At 38.5% G+C, this 18393-nt stretch overlaps 2 protein-coding genes across 2 annotated transcripts in view; one reads left to right on the top strand and one right to left on the bottom strand.

Moving 5' to 3' along the window:
- GNAI3 (G protein subunit alpha i3) overlaps positions 1-18023 on the top strand; it is a 38022-nt gene extending 19999 nt beyond the window's left edge. The window contains exons 2-9 of the mRNA XM_046007492.1: positions 1034-1076; positions 1189-1330; positions 3283-3440; positions 5598-5726; positions 9036-9165; positions 11076-11229; positions 16522-16735; positions 16824-18023. Coding sequence (XP_045863448.1) covers positions 1034-1076; positions 1189-1330; positions 3283-3440; positions 5598-5726; positions 9036-9165; positions 11076-11229; positions 16522-16712 — 947 coding nt within the window. The 3' untranslated portion in view covers positions 16713-16735; positions 16824-18023. The remainder of the gene's footprint in view (positions 1-1033; positions 1077-1188; positions 1331-3282; positions 3441-5597; positions 5727-9035; positions 9166-11075; positions 11230-16521; positions 16736-16823) is intronic.
- LOC123943374 (cytochrome c-like) lies at positions 10143-10758 on the bottom strand. Its single transcript, XM_046007506.1, has one exon. The coding sequence runs from the start codon at positions 10686-10688 to the stop codon at positions 10371-10373; it is 318 nt and encodes a 105-aa protein (XP_045863462.1). The 5' UTR covers positions 10689-10758; the 3' UTR covers positions 10143-10370.
- Positions 18024-18393: the final 370 nt, after the last annotated feature.

The following is an 18393-nucleotide window of genomic DNA, read 5'->3' as shown; positions in this document are numbered from 1 at the left end:
ATATGTGTGGAGTCAAGGAAAGGTTGGAGTGGGGGTGTGTGTTGATTTAAAATGCAAGATAATGCAGCAAGCAAGTTTCTATACTGATGAGAGTTCCCCAGTGGGAAGAGAAAACTTCACATATGAGTGACTTGTGATAGTTACAGTAGCCAAGACCTTGAGTAGGTAAAATCTGGTGGTTTAAGGCACAACTGGAGGGATTAGTCTTAGAGATTGGCAGGGACTCTTCATCCATTGTTGAAGGTAGAGAATATTATTGGGGGGGGGGTGGTAACAGATAGATTGGTGGATTTGGTTTTTGAGTGCTTTAACTTTTCTAAAAAAGAGAGGCAGGGTCATCAGGTGAGAGTCAGAAGCGAGAAGGACTTTGTAAGATTTGAGAGAGGGAGAGGAAGTGGTGTGAAATAGTCATCTTGGAAGATGGAGAGTGAATTGACTGGGGAAATGCAGGTGAAATGTCAAGTTGTTCCAAGGGCTGACCTGACAGTTGGTGATCATTAAAGTGATTCCAGCTGACAGACCAGGAAATGTGTTCTTGAGAGCATGTGCAGTGAAAAAGCAGTGGGGACAGTGCCTTCTCTGCTTCTATTTTGAACTCTTGCCACATGACTGAGAGGATTGCTCTTGGAACATTCCTCAGATCCATGGATATTGACAGAGAAGTTAATTAAAGTGAATAGGCAAAAAATGAGTCATCACTTTTGCCTATGTTCAGTTTCTATATCATGATATTTCATGTAGAAGATGAGTTCCTAGAGGTGTTTATGTTGCCATATCTCCTTGAGCATGCCTACTTTACACAAAATCAAGTAAGTTCTGGGCTACTTTTAGTGAATTATATTTGGCTGCTAAATTATGTTAAAGTAAAAAACTCTAATAGGGAAAGCTTAGTAATTTTTCTTGTTAGAAAGCCTCACTTAAAGTTTTCCCTAGGACCTGTGGTTTCCATTAATCTATGATTATCACTCATGTTGATTTCATACTTTGTGTTTGATTACAAGTGAATTCAAAGTCTGGTTTTCTTTTCTTTCAGGTGCTGGAGAATCTGGTAAAAGTACCATCGTGAAACAGATGAAGTAAGTTGGAACATGGCTTTTTATAAAACCGCATTTCCTCATAATGCATGAAAGTCCATAGTATCTTTTTTTTTTAGGTCCATGGTAATGATTTGTGGTTTTCTTTTTAAAGAATCATTCATGAGGATGGCTATTCAGAAGAAGAATGTAAACAATATAAAGTAGTTGTCTACAGCAATACTATACAGTCCATCATTGCAATCATAAGAGCTATGGGACGGCTAAAGATTGATTTTGGGGAAGCTGCCAGAGCAGTAAGTGTTTCTCATTTCTTCTTCACTTACTTTCTTTTAGTAGATGGGTTAAGCAAAATTTGTTTCATCTTTTAGGGAAATGAATGTAAACAACAAGATAAGATGGAGCCAAGTACTGTGTGCTCATTCGAGAAGTATTAGCCATCTGCTTTAGGAGATACTCAGTTACCACCACAAAGAGGAGTCAAGGAAATGGGATTGTGTGGATCTTCTGTAGGTTTCTTTGACAGCCACTTTTTATTCAGTCTATTATAGCACAGTCTTATTTAATAGTAATAAATGCTAGCAAATTGAAATAACCTAAAAGAGATAGCTCTGCTTTCTGTGGTGTAAAGATAAAAGGCACATTTCAGTCTCCTAAAATATACTTGAAAAGGACATGAACACTGGGGCGCCTGGATGGCTCAGTGGGTTAAACCTTCTGCCTTTGGCTCAGGTCATGGTCTCAGGGTCCTGGGATCGAGCCCCGCATCGGACTCTCTGCTCAGTAGGGAGCCTGCTTCCTCCTCTCTCTCTGCCTGCCTCTCTGGCTACTTGTGATCTCTGTCTGTCAAATAAATAAACAAAATCTTAAAAAAAAAAAAAAAGAAAAGGACATGAACACTAAGTCAGAATTTTAAGGACAATTTTTAGGTATTCAAAAATACCATATCCCTGTACTACATTGGACAATAACCTATACAGTTGGATTATATCATGTCCTAGGATAATTCTTGTACATGTCAGATATTTAAAAGTTGTGTTGATTAATTATAATACTTAGTATGCCATGAAGTTCTTGTTTATAAATTAGGATATTTGTTCAGTTGTAGGCTTCTCACTGTGTGTCCTCACATGGCAGAAGGGGAAGGGAGCTCTCAGGACTCCCTTTTTAAGAGCACTACCCCTTCCCTTCCCCCTTCCGTTCCCTTTTACCTTTCCTTTTTCTTTTCCTTCTTTGGGACCTGGGTTTATTTTTAAACTACCTGACAAGTAAGGGTGGGTAGAATAAAGCAAAATTATCAGAGTTTACATAGCCCTTTTCTGTCCTCTTTATAGCTCATGTTTTAGATTTAAAAGCTGTAGCCACTTACAGAGCTTTTTGACTCATGAGTTTTGATCAAATCTCTTTGTAACTTTCTTTTCCTCTTACTGTCTTCCCCCTCCCCTTATTTACAGGATTTTTATTCCTTGGGGAATCTAGAAACTGAATTTTTCCCTGAGGGATTTATTTCCCTCACTAGGCTGCCAGGGTTCTTAAATAAGTCTTCTTTTCTTCCGGTTCCTCTGTCTGAACTGAAGAGGGGAGAAGAGAATATTTTTTCCTTAAACTCGATTAATATTTTACTCCCTCTGACGTGTTTAGATTTTACCTCTTACAGGCTAGTTTTTTCATTTCTCTTTTTATTGTAGGCTTCCTTTAACAGAATGGGAATGTGTTACATATGCCTGTCAGAAAAACTTTTTCTGTCAAAAAATCATGAGTAAGGGCGCCTGGGTGGCTTAGTCACCCCAAAAGCATCTGCCTTTGGCTCAGGTCGTGATCCCAGGGTTCTGGGATTGCCCCATGTTAGGCTTCCTGCTCTGTTGGGAGCCTGCTTCTCCCTCTTCCTCTGCCTGCCCCCTCTTCTCTCTGTGTCAAATAAATAAATAAAATCTTTTTTTTAAAAAATCATGAGTAAGTAGGATAGAAATCTGTAGGCCAGTCAGAAGAGATCTTTTTAAGAGATGGTGGTATGTGGTAGGGGGACCGAAATTATTCCTCAGCTCAGCTCTGCACTTCTAACTACAATGGAGTGAGTAGGGGGAACAACTTCATTGTGCTTCTCTCGGACTACCCTGCCTGGAAAGGTCTCTGTAATACTTCTATTAAAATAATGAAACATATAATGTGCTTGTGTTTGGAGAGACTCTTGTCAAGTCTTTAAGAAGTGGAGAATCATTTGTCTCTCTTTCTTAACTCCTTTCTTCAGGATGATGCCCGGCAATTATTTGTTTTGGCTGGCAGTGCTGAAGAAGGAGTCATGACTCCAGAACTAGCAGGAGTGATTAAACGGTTATGGCGAGACGGTGGGGTGCAAGCTTGCTTCAGCAGATCCAGGGAGTATCAGCTCAATGATTCTGCTTCATAGTAAGTAAATTTTCCACAACAGGAAATAATTGGGTGGCCCTAAGAAAGTTTAGGGTCTGTCCTAAACAAAACATTTAAGTAACAGATGCTCTTAGAACTCTATAGCATCCCTTGTAAAGATGGTTTCAGTTTAGGGTTATATGGCCCTTGATCAATTTGTATGACTTGGAGTAAAATGTTGCCTCTTGGAATGTAAAGGGGAGGATTGGCACCATGAAAAGTAGCTCCGTGGTAGTTTATAATAAGTGAGTGAAAGAGGAGAGAAATCTTTTGGAGTTGGATCCTGGATCTCCTCTAGTGCTGTTTCCTCTACATAAGAACTTTGCATTAATTTCCAGCTCATAAGGGAAATTAGAATTGTGATACCCTTTTTTATGCACCCAGCTCTGTGGCTGGGCTGTACTGTGGATGTCTTTGGTACCAGTCACCACTAACAGATCTTTTGCCAGATCACAATAGTAGACTTTGTACAGAAAGAGAATGTTGAGTCTTGGAAGGAAGTCAAAGCATCTGTTTGTCAAGGAAATTCTCTTAAGTGTTACATAGTTTGAGAGAATTTGTAATTAATACTTGAGCAAAGCTATTACATGCTGTCCTATTTTGCTTCTTTTACAACATGTTTATTTATAAAGACCTGTATTCAGAATGTACTTTTTAATGTGCCTTTTGGGGACTCGGTAAGTCCCTGTATCTATATCTGTACTAATTGGGGACATTTTTAGGCGTTAAGGTATTTTCAACAATATTCTATATCCTACCCCTTCATTATAGTTTAAGTTGTAATAGGAAGGAGTTAATTTATATTTGAAAAACTTAGTTATTCTTGAATGAAAAATTAACTTTAGAAACATTTCAGTATTCTTGCCCACATTTTAAAATATTTTTTAGTTGCATATGTTGGTAGTTTCAGTTACTCTCCCAGTAATCATGAAGGGTGTATTGTTACTTTTTTTCATACATTCATTAAGCTCTGAATTCTGTAACTGTACCAGAGAACATGTGATTTATATAGGTTTTTTCCATAATGTTTGATCGAGGCTTGACTGATTCCTTAACATTAATGGTGGTACTTAGTTTTATAGAAGCTTGTTAATGATTGCACTTATAATAGTGCAACCTGTTCTTAGTTTTCGGACCAAAAAAATCCTTAGGAGTCCTGAAGTTACCAAAAATTAGTTGAACTTTAAAAAAAATTAACTTAGCTTTGAAGCAATCTTTTAATTCTTTCACTGAATAAATTAAATTTCTTTGGAAGTGTTTACAATTTGTTTTGACTTAGATTTTAAAAAACCACAACTTGGGGCGCCTGGATGGCTCAGTGGGTTAAGCATCTGCCTTCGGCTCAGATCATGATCTCAGGGTCCTGGGATCAAGTCCTGAATTGGGCTCTCTGCTTAGCAGGGAGCCTGCTTCCCCCTCTCTCTCTGCTATCCTCTATGCCTACTTATGATCTCTGTTTGTCAAATAAATAAATAAAATCTTTTTAAAAATAAATAAGTACCAATGCACAACTTTTCTGTTTTATGAATGAAAATAGGAAATACTCATTCTTAATGAACATAGTTCTTATTTTAATTTTAGTAATTCAAACAACATTGTCGAATGTCCTATCAAATATCAGAACATACAAATGACCCATTAACTTTAAATGTCTGAGGGCTTTTGGTTTGGTTTTTGTGCTGCACAATACATAGTTGATTCAGTATTTAGCATTAAGTTTCAGGAATCTTCTTTTTTTCTCCAAGATTTTTTATTTTTAAGTAATCTTTACACCCACCATGGGGCTTGAACTCAAAACCTGGAGATGAAGAGTCACATGCTCTACTGACTAAGCCAGCCGGGCACCCCAGAAATCTTTTTATAATAATATTTCCATATTTGTTTGCTTTTAATTGGCCATCACAGCTTAATTTGGTAGAATTAAAACCACTTTTGTGTAGCATATATAGAACCTACTTTAATTGTCCTATGTTAGGTTCATATTTTTTCTCATTACCATTTCTGTGATTTTGTTCTGCTCTGTTCTGCTCTGATTTTGTTCTGCCACTTTAGGGACAGGTTCAGAATCCACTTTTGGCAAGGAACTAGTTTAGTCTGTTGATTTGCTGTATATATGGTTGACTTCACCAGATAGTAACAAATATGTGTTTTATTCAGTTACCTAAATGATTTGGATAGAATATCCCAAACCAACTACATTCCAACTCAGCAAGATGTCCTGCGGACAAGAGTAAAGACCACAGGCATTGTGGAAACACATTTCACCTTCAAAGACCTGTACTTCAAGTAAGTCATTAGCCTTTTTGCTAGATGTGTGAAAGACAAATATCTTTCCTTTAGTATCTCTTAATCAGGGTAAAATTTCTCTAGGCAGTATTCTTTGGTTTAAAAACCTACCATCATATTCATTAGTCAGTATTTGAATGTTTTAACTGAATGGGGGCCCAAGCCTTTCTTCTTTGTCCAAAAGAGCATCAAATACTTTTGTCCATTTGGAGGAATTTAAATTCAAAATTAAATTGTAAATATCAATAGTTATCAATTTATTTTATTTTTAATTTTATTCTTTTCAGCTGCTTTTTTGTTGGAATCATCAAAACAGGTATTTAATGTTTGTTGTTTAGAAGGGTAACAACAATACTAGGGATAGATACTTAGTGATGTTGCTTTGTTCTGCCATTTTGATATTAAAATAGAAATGCTTTACTTACCAGTGTGTCGCTCCTTCCTGAAGCACATTTAGGTTTATTGGAATGGAGCTAATATTGTCATGGCTCTTGGACTGATTCGTGCACAGTATCATGTACAGCTAAGCTCTTACTGTAGTAAAGAATGGAAAATTGATATGGTGATAGAGGTATTTTGGGGAAATATGATGAGATATAACAAGTGGTTGTTTTAGAGAGAGAAAATTCTAGTACACAATACAAAGGACTTTCTTATTAGCATAGGTCATTCTAATAATAGACTTCAGTTTGTCTCTGCGTTAATGGTCTTTTGTAAATATTAGAACTGTCTTTTTGTTTCCTGCTTTCTGCTTTTGTGACCTTTCAGATTAGGAGTAAACTTACCCCTTCAATATATGATGTTTGTTCCAGCTGCCTCCTTATGTTCATATGTGGTCTGTTTCACTCAGCACTGTTGCACGCAAATGTAACTTCTAGCTGAGAGCTTCTCGGTGTTCTTCTCTCTGAAAATAGTTGCTTCACAGGATTTGTGAAATCCACACAAAGTTTAGGTATTTCTAGATACCACTCGAGGTCTTGGAATCTTAGTATACCAAAATAGGTCAGAAACATGGTGCAGGAAAATAGCAGTTCAGCTAAATATTTGTAGAATAGAAGAGCTGCTTATCTTTAGCACTGATGAATTTATTTAACTAGAATATCAAAGGCCATATGGATTTATCACCCTTGCACCATAAGAATGAGATGTCTTTTTGTGTACCGTAAGATTAGTAATCCATTTATAATTAAATGTGGTGAGCTTTATTTAGTGTGGGAAGCATTCTTATTGATGTTCTCATAGATTGATCTTTAGTTGGGTAAATCCTACTGGTCTTCTTATGTCAGGATCAACAGCCAGATGTAGTTAAAGTGCTGCACCGGCTTTATTGTGGGTATGTAGATATCTTGTTATGAAGTACTATCACTTCTTCCTTTTCCTCTTCTCTCTAGGCAGAACCACTATCCATTCATTCAAACATTTATTGAGCATCTGCTATATGCAAGGCATTGTGTAATTGCTTACTTGCCTCTCGGTTATGAGGTAATGTTTATAAAATGTTGATCTGTTAGTGAATATATTGTAAATGTTAATATGTGCTAAAAGTCCACCTCGGGGATGTCACAGTATTCTACCAGTTTTATGGACTTTGTAAAAGAAAACGGAGGGATGAACTGAAATTATTGTTGTACCAGCGTGTCTGTCTCCCCTTGAAAGACTTCTGTAGTGATATATATGATGCTTGCTTTCCTAAAACATAATAGGACCCTGTATTAAACCCAGCTTGTGACTCCATCATTCCAGGTGTCATGACCAAAGGCTGGAAAAAACCCTGCTAGGTCAACCAAAAGAAAAGGCTGGGTCATAAAGAGATAAGATGACTATTCTCTTTCAAGCATACATTGAGAAATTACTCGGTTATGTCTTATTTCTCTCAGTCTCCAGGGAAAAATTCTTTGGAAATAGACCTCGAGTCACTTTAGATCTGACATATAAACCTCTTGGCAAAGTTCACCTTTTAAATTTTGTCCTCGTCACGTCTATCTTCAGAGTATCTACTCATTTGTATGCATGCCTCCTCAGATGCTGGTACCGGCAAGAGACAAAGCACTGCACGTGTTCCTCCTACTGTAGGCGGTAGATGAGGACTGTTGACAGAAGTACAGCAATTGAGGCAGGATATCCAGGAAGCCCCCCAGACAGGAGTGGTGGACTAAAACTAATCTGGATTGGAACATAAAGTTTGTGAACAGCTGAGGCTTTGTTGTTATGAATTAGGTTCAAGTAAGACGTAGAGTTGGAAAATACTGGTTATGTTTTGTTTTTAGATAATTGGGTTCTTAGAGTCCTACCCTGAAATATAATTTACTTTTCCCCCATAATTAATCTCTAAAATATTTTTTCCTTAAAGTAAGGAAAACATATCTCAACCATACCATAATTTAAAAAAAAAAAAAAAAAGAAAGTTAAAAAGTAAGGAAAACAAACTTTTTGGAAGCACAGTGCAAGTTGGAGATTTGTATTTTTTCATTGTTCTCTTTAACTAAAGAGGTAAAGCATTTTGAGGGGTAGAGTGGTGTTATGGCAAAGAGCCTGGGTGCTGGAGTTAGAGTGCTTGGGTTTAGAGCCCCAGTCCCCCTTTGTAAGTAGTGTGCCTTTAGGTACTTCACATACCTGTGCCTCAGTTTCTTCATCTGTGTCCTGGAGATAATAGTACTTACATGAGTGTTGTAAGGATCAAATGAGTTAGTGTATTTTCGGTGTTTAGGATCTTGTCTGGCATCATGGTAAACAATAAATATTAGTATTCTTGTTATTACCTTAAGTTGTATTATTCAGCTCTTCGTTTTTCCTGTCTCCCCCCCCACCCTTTAATCCTTCTTTGTGCTTATTCTGCTGACTTTTGGCACACCTGATACAAGCTTTGATAGAGAGGAGGTGCAACTAGTTATTTAAAACGAGAATTTTAATTATTCCTAGATTTTATTTATTTATTTATTTAAAGATTTTATTTATTTATTAGACAGAGAGCACAAGTAGGCAGAGAGGCAGGCTGAGAGAGAGGAGGAAGCAGGCTCCCTGCTAGGCAGAGAGCCTGATGTGGGGCTGGATCCCAGGACCCTGGGCTGAAGGCAGAGGCTTTAACCCACTGAGCCACCCAGGCACCCCAGATTTTATTTTTATATGTTGTTTTCTTTTACTTTTAACCACAGATTAGATTGACTACATTGTATCTGCTTCTCGTTTGTCTTTTATATTGTAAATGGGGTTTTGAATATGCAATAGTGGGAGTTCCCTAACCATTTCAGTTTAGGGAGAGGTGTTAATTTGTGACCTTGCTGAGTTTGTGCATTCTTTCCCTTTACTCAGGATGTTTGATGTAGGTGGCCAAAGATCAGAACGAAAAAAGTGGATTCACTGTTTTGAGGGAGTGACAGCAATTATCTTCTGTGTGGCCCTCAGTGATTATGACCTTGTTCTGGCTGAGGATGAGGAGATGGTATGTTGGATCTTCTGGTAAAAACCCTGGTTCATGTGGCCGGGGGAAGATTTTGTGTATCCATTTGTGTATACATTTGCTCATTGAACCAAATCTTGATTCCTTTTTTTTTTTGTGATTTTGTTTTTAATTATCTTAAGCCTTATCACATAATTTACAAATTTGTGCTGATGATGTAGCTCCTCTATTTTAACCCTTCTAACAAGTTGGCAAAAGGACCATTACCAATCATACATATATCATATTTCCACAGTTGTGTCTCTGAATAGCTGTTTAGAAGACAATCCTGAATTATAACTTAGTCTGACTTAGTAGATAATTCACAAGCCATGTCTGCTGCTATATCCTGTCACACTGAATTTTAAAAGCATCTAACCTTAGATCTATAAAATGAGAAGTGTTAAATACTCTTTATTTAATATTACACATAAACCACACTAAAATGCCTTTCATTAAGCAAAAGGCAACATTTTAGATGCAGGGAATTTTAATTAAATTGGCATAGTTAAGAAAAAAAAAAGTGGACACTGCCAGCTTATCTTCAACCCTTGCCTTTAACAGGCTAATGAACACAACCTGAAACACAGCTCAGTCTTGCTGGTTCTGAGACAGTGAAGGGATTTCCTCAGTATTTAAATATATTAATATAACCAGTTATATAAATCTAAATATAAAACCAGTCTCCTATAAGTTTAGAGATGACATTTACCACCTCTGTGAAAAGCTGAACATTACTAATCAATTCCGATCATATTTTTATTTATTTATTTATTTTAAAGATTTTTATTTATTTATTTGACAGACCGAGATCACAAGTAGGCAGAGAGGCAGGCAGAGAGAGAGAGAGGAGGAAGCAGGCTCCCTGCTGAGCAGAGAGCCCGATGTGGGGCTCAATCCCAGGACCCTGGGACCATGATCTGAGCCAAAGGCAGAGGCTTAACCCACTGAGCCACCCAGGCGCCCCCCGCCCATCATATTTTTAAAAGGGGAAAACTGACAGCACTTGCTGAACCAGAATTACTATCAAAGTTCAAAAAGCTGATCATATTCATTTAACCACAAGCCAACCTTATTTAAATCAGGACTGTCCAAAAGAAATATTCTATCGGCCATTCATGATCTGAATTTTGGTATATGAGATCATTTGAACACATAAAAGTCATGAAACATTTTTGTTTTGCAATAAATAAGGCAATGGCCAACTATTACTCCTTAGTAGCTTTTTTGAGATGAGCTATCAAGTCTGCTCTTTCCCCTGTCTTCTTAATGTCAGCGAAGATCATTTTTGTCCCAGGGATGTACTTCTTGGGATTCTCCAAATACTCCATCAGTGTCTCCTCTCCCCAGGTGATGCCTTTATTCTTGTTGGCATCCGTGTAAGAAAATCCAGGGGCCTGACCTGTCTTTCGGCCAAATAAACCATGGAGATTTGGCCCAGTCTTGTGCTTACCTCCCTTTTCCACAGTATGGCACTGGGCACACTTCTGAACAAAAATCTTCTTGCCATTCTCAACATCACCCATTTTTAAATCGCTCTTTCGTCGCACGTGAAACGGAGGTGTCTGCTCGCAAGCCGGACGTCCTGCTCTCTCTCCTTATTTTTTTCCCCTGTGAGTTAGATTTTTAAAATATTGATCCATTCCCTTCTAATTCTTAAGAGATAGGACAGTATATTGACTATGTATGTGGGCAGGGTTAGGTCCTCTTGTTAGCCAGTCTTCTTCCCAGCTCTCAGCCTCTAAGAATTAGGAAAATGAGGACTGACTTAGCTTTTGTGGTATCTGTCTAGCTTATTTCCATCCATGCCATTCAGTGCTTCTAAAACTTGTTGGTCTGTTTTTTCTTTTTTTTCATTAATAGTTCATTCACATTTACTTTTTGCTATTGACACCCTTTTTTTCCCTCCTCAGAACCGAATGCATGAAAGCATGAAACTGTTTGACAGCATTTGTAACAACAAATGGTTTACAGACACTTCAATCATTCTCTTCCTCAACAAGAAAGACCTTTTTGAGGAAAAAATAAAGAGGAGTCCATTAACTATCTGTTATCCAGAATACACGGGTAAGGGATCATGAACGACTTTGTTGGAGGTATACATCCTAGATGAACACTTTAGTGTTCACCTGCCTTTTATTTTGAACAATGCATGTATATCCTTATGGGGAGTGTTCACTGGTAGTGGTATTAACGTTAAGCATGTGATTAAGGCCCCTTAAGTCTAAAGTGCTATCCCATACATAATCGAGTTTACTGTGTTTATTTTATATTTCTGTCCTCCTCATTTTTTGAGGAAAAGAGAGAAAGATAAAGATCAAAATTTGGTCTATGTATGTTCAAAAAAGTACAAGGAAAAGTAAGATGCAGTCATTGCACTTAAGACACAAGTTGTAGAGAGAGGGACACAAAGAATTTCATTATAGTAGGAAGTGTCCACTAGCAGAAGAAGGGGTTACTGCTGTGGGTTCAGTGTCCTCTTTTTTCTAGAGGAAATGACACTCGTAGTGAGATAATGAGAGGACGAATTAGAAACCACCAGGCAAACAGGATTAAAAGCATTTTAGGAAGAAGGAATAGCATATATGAAAATACAGAGGTTAAAAAAAAAATGACATGAGGGGTGCATGGGTGGCTCAGTTAGTTGAGTGTCCGACTCTTGATTTCAGCTCAGTTCTTGATCTCAGGGTCATGAGTTTAGGCCCCTCTTTGTTTTTAAAAATGAAATTGTTAGGGGCGCCCGGGTGGCTCAGTGGATTAAGCCGCTGCTTTTGGCTCAGGTCATGATCTCAGGGTCCTGGGATCGAGCCCCGCATCGGGCTCTCTGCTCCGCAGGGAGCCTGCTTCTCTTCCTCTCTCTCTGCCTGCCTCTCTGCCTACTTGTGATCTCTCTCTCTGTCAAATAAATAAATAAAATCTTTAAAAAAAAAATGAAATTGTTAAAAAAAATTACATGATATGTTTTGAAACCTAGGAAGAATTTGGTATTACCAGAGCTTAATGTGGTGGGAAGGAGTTGTTGGTGTGATGGGCGGTGATGCTCATGGAGAGCCTTGTATCTGATGCTGAGATAATGGGGAGCTATTGAAGGATTTTGATTGGGGTACATGAGGTAGTGGAAACTGCTTTAGAAAGATATGCAATAAATGGCAATAAAGATAGTAAGGGAGTTGAATTAGTAAGGAGTCTCTTAGGATGCAAATAAAAACCTTTTGGCAGGGGTGTGAAGATACTGGCATATATCCTAGAAGGGAAGGGCAAGAATGCAGACATATCTTAAGATACGGGTGGGGTCTTGATCCCAAGACCCTGGGATCGAGCCCCACATCGGGCTCCCTGCTTCTCCCTTTCCTGTTCCCCCTGCTTCTGTTCCCTCTCTCTCTGTCTCTCTCTGTCAAATAAATAAAATCTTTAAAAGAAATGAGTTTAGAACTAGGAAATAGAAAGCTGTCAAGGACCTTGGAAGCACTTCTGTCTCCTCTTTTTTCTCCTTCTCTCTGTGCATCTTCTCTATTCTTCTCTCTCTGCTTAACAGCTTTCTATGCTATTCAGTTTATGTGATACAAGATGGCCTTGCCACAGTATCTCTCCTGCATTTAAAAGTCCAGGATAGGGGCACCTGGTTGGCTTAGTCAGTAGTCATGTAGAGCATGTGACTCTTTTTTTTTTTTTTTTAAAGATTTTATTTATTTATTTGACAGAGATCACAAGTAGGCAGAGAGGCAGGCAGAGCGAGAGAGGGGGAAGCAGGCTCCCCGCTGAGCAGAGAGCCCAACATGGGGCTCGATCCCAGGATCCTGGGACCATGACCTGAGCGGAAGGCAGAGGCTTTAACCCACTGAGCTACTCAGGCGCCCTGAGCATGTGACTCTTGATCTCTTTGTTGTTAAGTTTGAGCCCCACATTGGGTGTAGAGCTTACTTAGAAGTAAAATCTTAAAAAGAAATAAAGACCAGGCTACGCTGAAACTGGTTGGCCCCAGGTTTAAATTCCTAGGAGAGAGATTCTGGCCAAGGTTAAGGCCAGCAAAAATCCTTAGCCCAGTCAGTCAAAGTCAGGGACACAGAGGCGCCTGGGTGGCTCAGTGGGTTAAGGCCTTTGCCTTCGGCTCAGGTCATGATCCCAGGGTCCCGGGATCAAGCCCTGCATCAGGCTCTCTGCTCGGCAAGGAGTCTGCTTCTCCCTCTTTCTCTCTGCCTGCTGCTCTGCCTACTTGTGATCTCTATCAAATAAATAAATAAAATATTAAAAAAAAAAGTCAGGGACACAAACATGAATGCCAGTGTTGCACCACTATAACCTTTAGGTCAGAGTTGGGTATTTTCAGGGAAGGAGAACTCTTGTTAGCTGAGCAGATGCTGTAAAGCTTTCTGTAATAAAGTGAAAGAGTATAGCTAGGGTAAGGAAGTGGGAAGAGTACTACCAGAGTTCTGCTTTGATTGGCTGCTGGTGCTGTGATCTGAATTGATATTTAGAAATGTTGATTTTGAAGCATCTTTGGACCATCCAGGTGAAGTTATCTAATAGGCAAATATATACGTGGCCTTGGTGCTTGGTGGGATGTTGAGGGTTACATGTGTTGATCTGAGATGTTGTATAAATACAGCATGGAAATGGATGAGATGACGACGACTAATGTTGCAGAATGAGAGAGAAATAGCAGACTCTGTTGGCAGGAGAGAAAGAAAGGTTTATGCTGGATGCAAAGAGAAAAACCAAGAGAGCCAAAGTATCAAAAACTAAGAAATTTAGAAGTGAGGGGTTGTCAGCATTGTTGTGTGCAGGCAAATAAAGTAAGATACACATTGGAAAATGGCCTCTGGAATTAGCAGTCAGGGAGATCATGAGTGTTACTGAAAGCAGTTGTCAGTGAGCGTAGAGCCAGGGCTGTGAGTTACTGAGTGGGAAGTAGAGAAATGAGCCCAGTGTGGCCTGCTCTTAAGCAACTTGGATTACAGAGGAAGGAAAGATTGAAGAATGTTCATCAGCTTAATGGTAAGTTTTTATAGCAAAAGAGAAGTTGTAAAAAGTGGATATAATCAGTGGAGCAAGATTTGTAAGTAGATGGAATTCCATAAATGGAATATCACTCAGCTATAAAAAGGAATGAAGTCCTGATGCATGTTCCTGCTTGTATGAACCTCGTAAACGTATGTGAGGTGAAAGAAGCCAAACACAAAAGGTCACATTTGTGTGATTACTTTTATATGATATACCCAAAATGGGCAAATCCATAGAGACAGAAAGCAGGTTGGTTGGTGGTTACCAGGAGAGGGGGTGGTTAGAATGAGGGGAATGAGGAATGATTACTTAATAGTACTGGGGTGTTTTTCTAGTTGATGAAAAAGTTTTGAAACTAGAGAAAGGTGCTGGTTGCATAACATTGTGAATATACTCAGTGCCACTATATTGTACACATTAAAATGTCTTACTGTATGTTACATAAATTTCACTTCAGCTTAAAAGAATCTTGGTAGAGGAGTTAAAATTTGAAACTGCCAGGAAGACCACTCTAAGACCATAGGTACAAATATGTGGGGATATAGGTGACTTATAAGTGAGGTGGTAGGCTCAAGAGTTGAGATGTATTTTAAGCCCCCTGGCCTTTGTTTTCTCAGGGAAGTTGGAAATGTGGCCAGGATTGGGAGGGAGGTGAGAGTTAGGTGAGTTCATAGAAAGTAGCCAGGTTTTTTTTTTTTTCAAAAGGTTTTATTTATTTATTTGACAGAGAGAGAGAGAGAGAGAGAGAGAGCGTGATCACAAGCAGAGAGGCAGGCAGAGAGAGGGGGGGATGCAGGCTCCCTGCTGAGTAGAGAACCCAATGTGGGGCTCAATCCCAGGACCCTGAGATCATGACCTGAGCCGAAGGCAGCGGCTTAACCCACTGAGCCACCCAGGTGCCCCGAAAGTAGCCAGGTTTTAAAGTGGAGAGAAATCTTAAGTAAAAGGGCTGACAGTGTTCTAACTGGGAATCTTCCACATGGCAAAGAGCCCTCAATGTTATATCCTTTTTTGGGGATGAGGTTGGGGGGAACACCTTCCAAGCCTGCCTTCCTTCCATTGACTTCATTCCCACTGTCCTCATTGCCCAAGTATCAGTTATCTCTTCCTACCAGACACAATTCTCTTTTCAGAGCTCTCTTTGAATTTACAGAAGTTCTCAGATCTCAAAAAACCTATTTCAGGCACCTACCAAGCTATCTTCCTTTCTTCTTCTTCTTCTTCTTCTTCTTTTTTTTTTTTTTTAAAGATTTTATTTATTTATTTGACAGACAGAGATCACAAGTAGGCAGAGAGGCAGGCAGAGAGAGAAGGAAGCAGGCTCCCTGCTGAGCAGAGAGCCCGATGCAGGGCTTGATCCCAGGACGCTGGGAGCATGACCCCAGCGGAAGGCAGAGGCTAAACCACTGAGCCACCAGGGCGCCCCTTCCTTTATTATTCTAAGTATTCTGTTTACATAACATTCCTTTCTTTCTTAAGCTTTTCTTTGTTTAGTTTTTTTTTTTAACCACTTAGCACTTGGTATTTGTTATCATGCTTAGTGTCACTTAACTTCATAGATGTTATTTGTTGAAAACAGTCTCTAGTTCACAGGAATAAAGTCCTGTGTGTTTAATTTGTCAAGGTTTCCTAGTTCTGTAGTCAATTTCTAGGGCTATTCTGAAGGTTCACAGGTAGATGAGATGGTATAGGAAGCTTGTGGTTAAGAGTGTTAATTACAAATGTTGAAAGTAAGGTTTACTTTTGAGACCCTGCACCTTTTAAAAAATGACAACTTCATTGAGATATGATTTATATGTCACAAAAACACATTTTATTTATTTTTATAAAAACACATTTTAAAGTGTATAATTCAGGCCTCTTTCCCTTTTACATGTACTAGTTTACTACCTTTCATCATATTGCCATAAGGCTCAGAAGCTAAGCCCTTTAAAATTGATAAGCTTTTGAAAAGAAGCATTATTAACTCTTTTGAATTGTTTTATTTCAAGATCATTCCAAGGAGCATGGGCTCTCTGACCTTTTAAACAGTTGTGTTCTAGCAATTCATCTTCCTGCTTTTCTAGTTTCCTTTTATGCATTCTAGGTTTTTTAGCTGAAATATCTAAATGGAAGGGGAAAAAGAAAAAGTTTTGTTTCCCTAGATCTTTTTGTGTGATGATTTTGTTTTACTTGGTGTCTGCTCTCAAGAAAAATCTAGTGATTAGAGAAAAACCTAGTGATTACAGAAGTAAATCTGTCTTATATTCCTTTGGGTCATAATCCCTGTCTTCATATAAGTAAGTGGTGATGGCCTGACGTAGTTACATTCAGACAGCTGTAATGATTTGAACTGAGAATATTGGGTGTCTGCTTTAGGTTCCAATACATATGAAGAAGCAGCTGCTTATATTCAGTGCCAGTTTGAAGATCTGAACAGAAGAAAAGATACCAAGGAGATCTATACCCACTTCACCTGTGCCACAGACACCAAGAATGTGCAGTTTGTTTTTGATGCTGTTACAGATGTCATCATTAAAAACAACTTAAAGGAATGTGGACTTTACTGAAGAGAGGTGGATGTTAATAAAAGGTAAAACTTCAGACAGTTTAGTCTAGTGCTATAATGATGTCTCTTGACTGTGTAAACTTTTCTAATTAAGGATGTTCTTCTTTTCTAGTTATTACAGTGTGGAGTGTTGAGACCAGACTTCTTTTGCTGTCTCATTGGGCAGCTACAAGCATGAACGGGACCAGGGAATGGCAGCAGCATGCAGAATCTTAGCACTCTTTAGCACAATCTTCTGTATTAGGGAACTCTTAATTGACACGAGATGCTAAAGTCAGACATTGGAATTGGAACAGCTGTAAAGTATGATTTGATCATCAAGACATCACTTGGATTTCATAATCTCAAATGTTTAGGGCTGATGTGAAGTTGAGGTGCTGCATTCCAGAACTTTAATATGTAGCTTATTCTTTTTTTCCTTCTTAACAGACCACCAGTAGTTCATTTTTAAAGGTTTGTTTTTTTTCCATCGAGAGAATCACGTGACTAAATTTTATTTGTTTGCAAAAGAATCTTTATTAAAACACAGTCTTAACTATGCACATGATGTGGCCAGATCATCTTAAAAATTTTCCTCTTAGTAGGAACTCTTTGTTTTTAACTTTTGGTATGGTCAGAGCATAATATTTCCATAATTACTTAATTCTTTACGGTTATTGGGGCTATGATTATAGCTTTTTTGGATGAAATTTACGATACTCTCCTGTTCAAAGTACCATTATGGTTTCTAAATGGTAATTACACTGGAGAGTTCTGTAATAAGATTCTAGCTCTCTAACTTTTGTTTAAGCTTATGGTTTAAGGTTAACCTGGTTTATGCTGATTACCAAATTATTAGGTAAATGCTGATGTAGTATGTAAAATTAACTTCTTGGATACAGACACAGTCAGGGCAGCTGTTGATTAGAAATGCGAATTGCTAAATTCCAAACAGAAACAGTGACTTTGCTGCTACAGATCTACTAAATTGACCACTTTGGTTCTTGCTTGTTTGTCTCAGTCATAGGGAGTTCTGTAAAAAAAGATGCCCCTTGTTTTCCATCTTCTATGGCCTTTTCTGTTGGGAAACATCTAAAGTGTATTAACAATGCATGCTTTTACTTTGTAAATGTGGTGCCAAATCCCTGTTTGCCATTGTTTTTATTGTAGCAATGTTAATTGTTAGTAATCCTTAGTCAGTACCTTCTTTTGCCGAAACTATTTGCATTTTGGGACTTTTTCCACAATGTTATGTGTACAGATTTTAATCTGTTATAGTTGGCAGCAGTATTAAAATGGTGAGTAAAGAGTCCAGGTTTGTTCCTGTTTGTAACTAGTCCTTTCTGGAAATATTTTCTTCTGTTTCTTTTTGTCCCCACTGAATGTGCTTTGGCCTTTGTCTGAGAATGGGGTTTAGGTAGAGGGTTCCCTGAAGGGCTAGTGTTTTGGTGTAATGGTATTGTTGAAGCTTGGTCTGACTGAGGGTCTTATGTCCTATCTGTATAAGTGATGTGCAGTCATAATCCATTTTCCAGGTTTACATTTTGGTTTTGTGGAGAGCTTTTTCACCTCAGCCTGCAGGTCCTTTTGTATAATGTACAGCAAATGTCCTTAAATACTGAGTGGGCCTTTGGGGGAAGGCAGATAAAAAGAATGCATTTTGAGCATTCCAGATAAGCAGTTTGAGCAGTGCCTTTTGGGGT

Source organism: Meles meles, chromosome 1 (genome assembly GCF_922984935.1).
Source record: "Meles meles chromosome 1, mMelMel3.1 paternal haplotype, whole genome shotgun sequence".
NCBI lineage: Eukaryota > Metazoa > Chordata > Mammalia > Carnivora > Mustelidae > Meles > Meles meles.
The sequence above is the reverse complement of the archived record's forward strand: the minus strand, read 5'-3'. Positions and strand labels throughout refer to the sequence as shown.

Excerpts from the sequence above, each read along its gene's own strand:
- LOC123943374 (XM_046007506.1), bottom strand. The coding sequence starts at position 10,688 with ATGGGTGATGTTGAGAATGGCAAGAAGATTTTTGTTCAGAAGTGTGCC.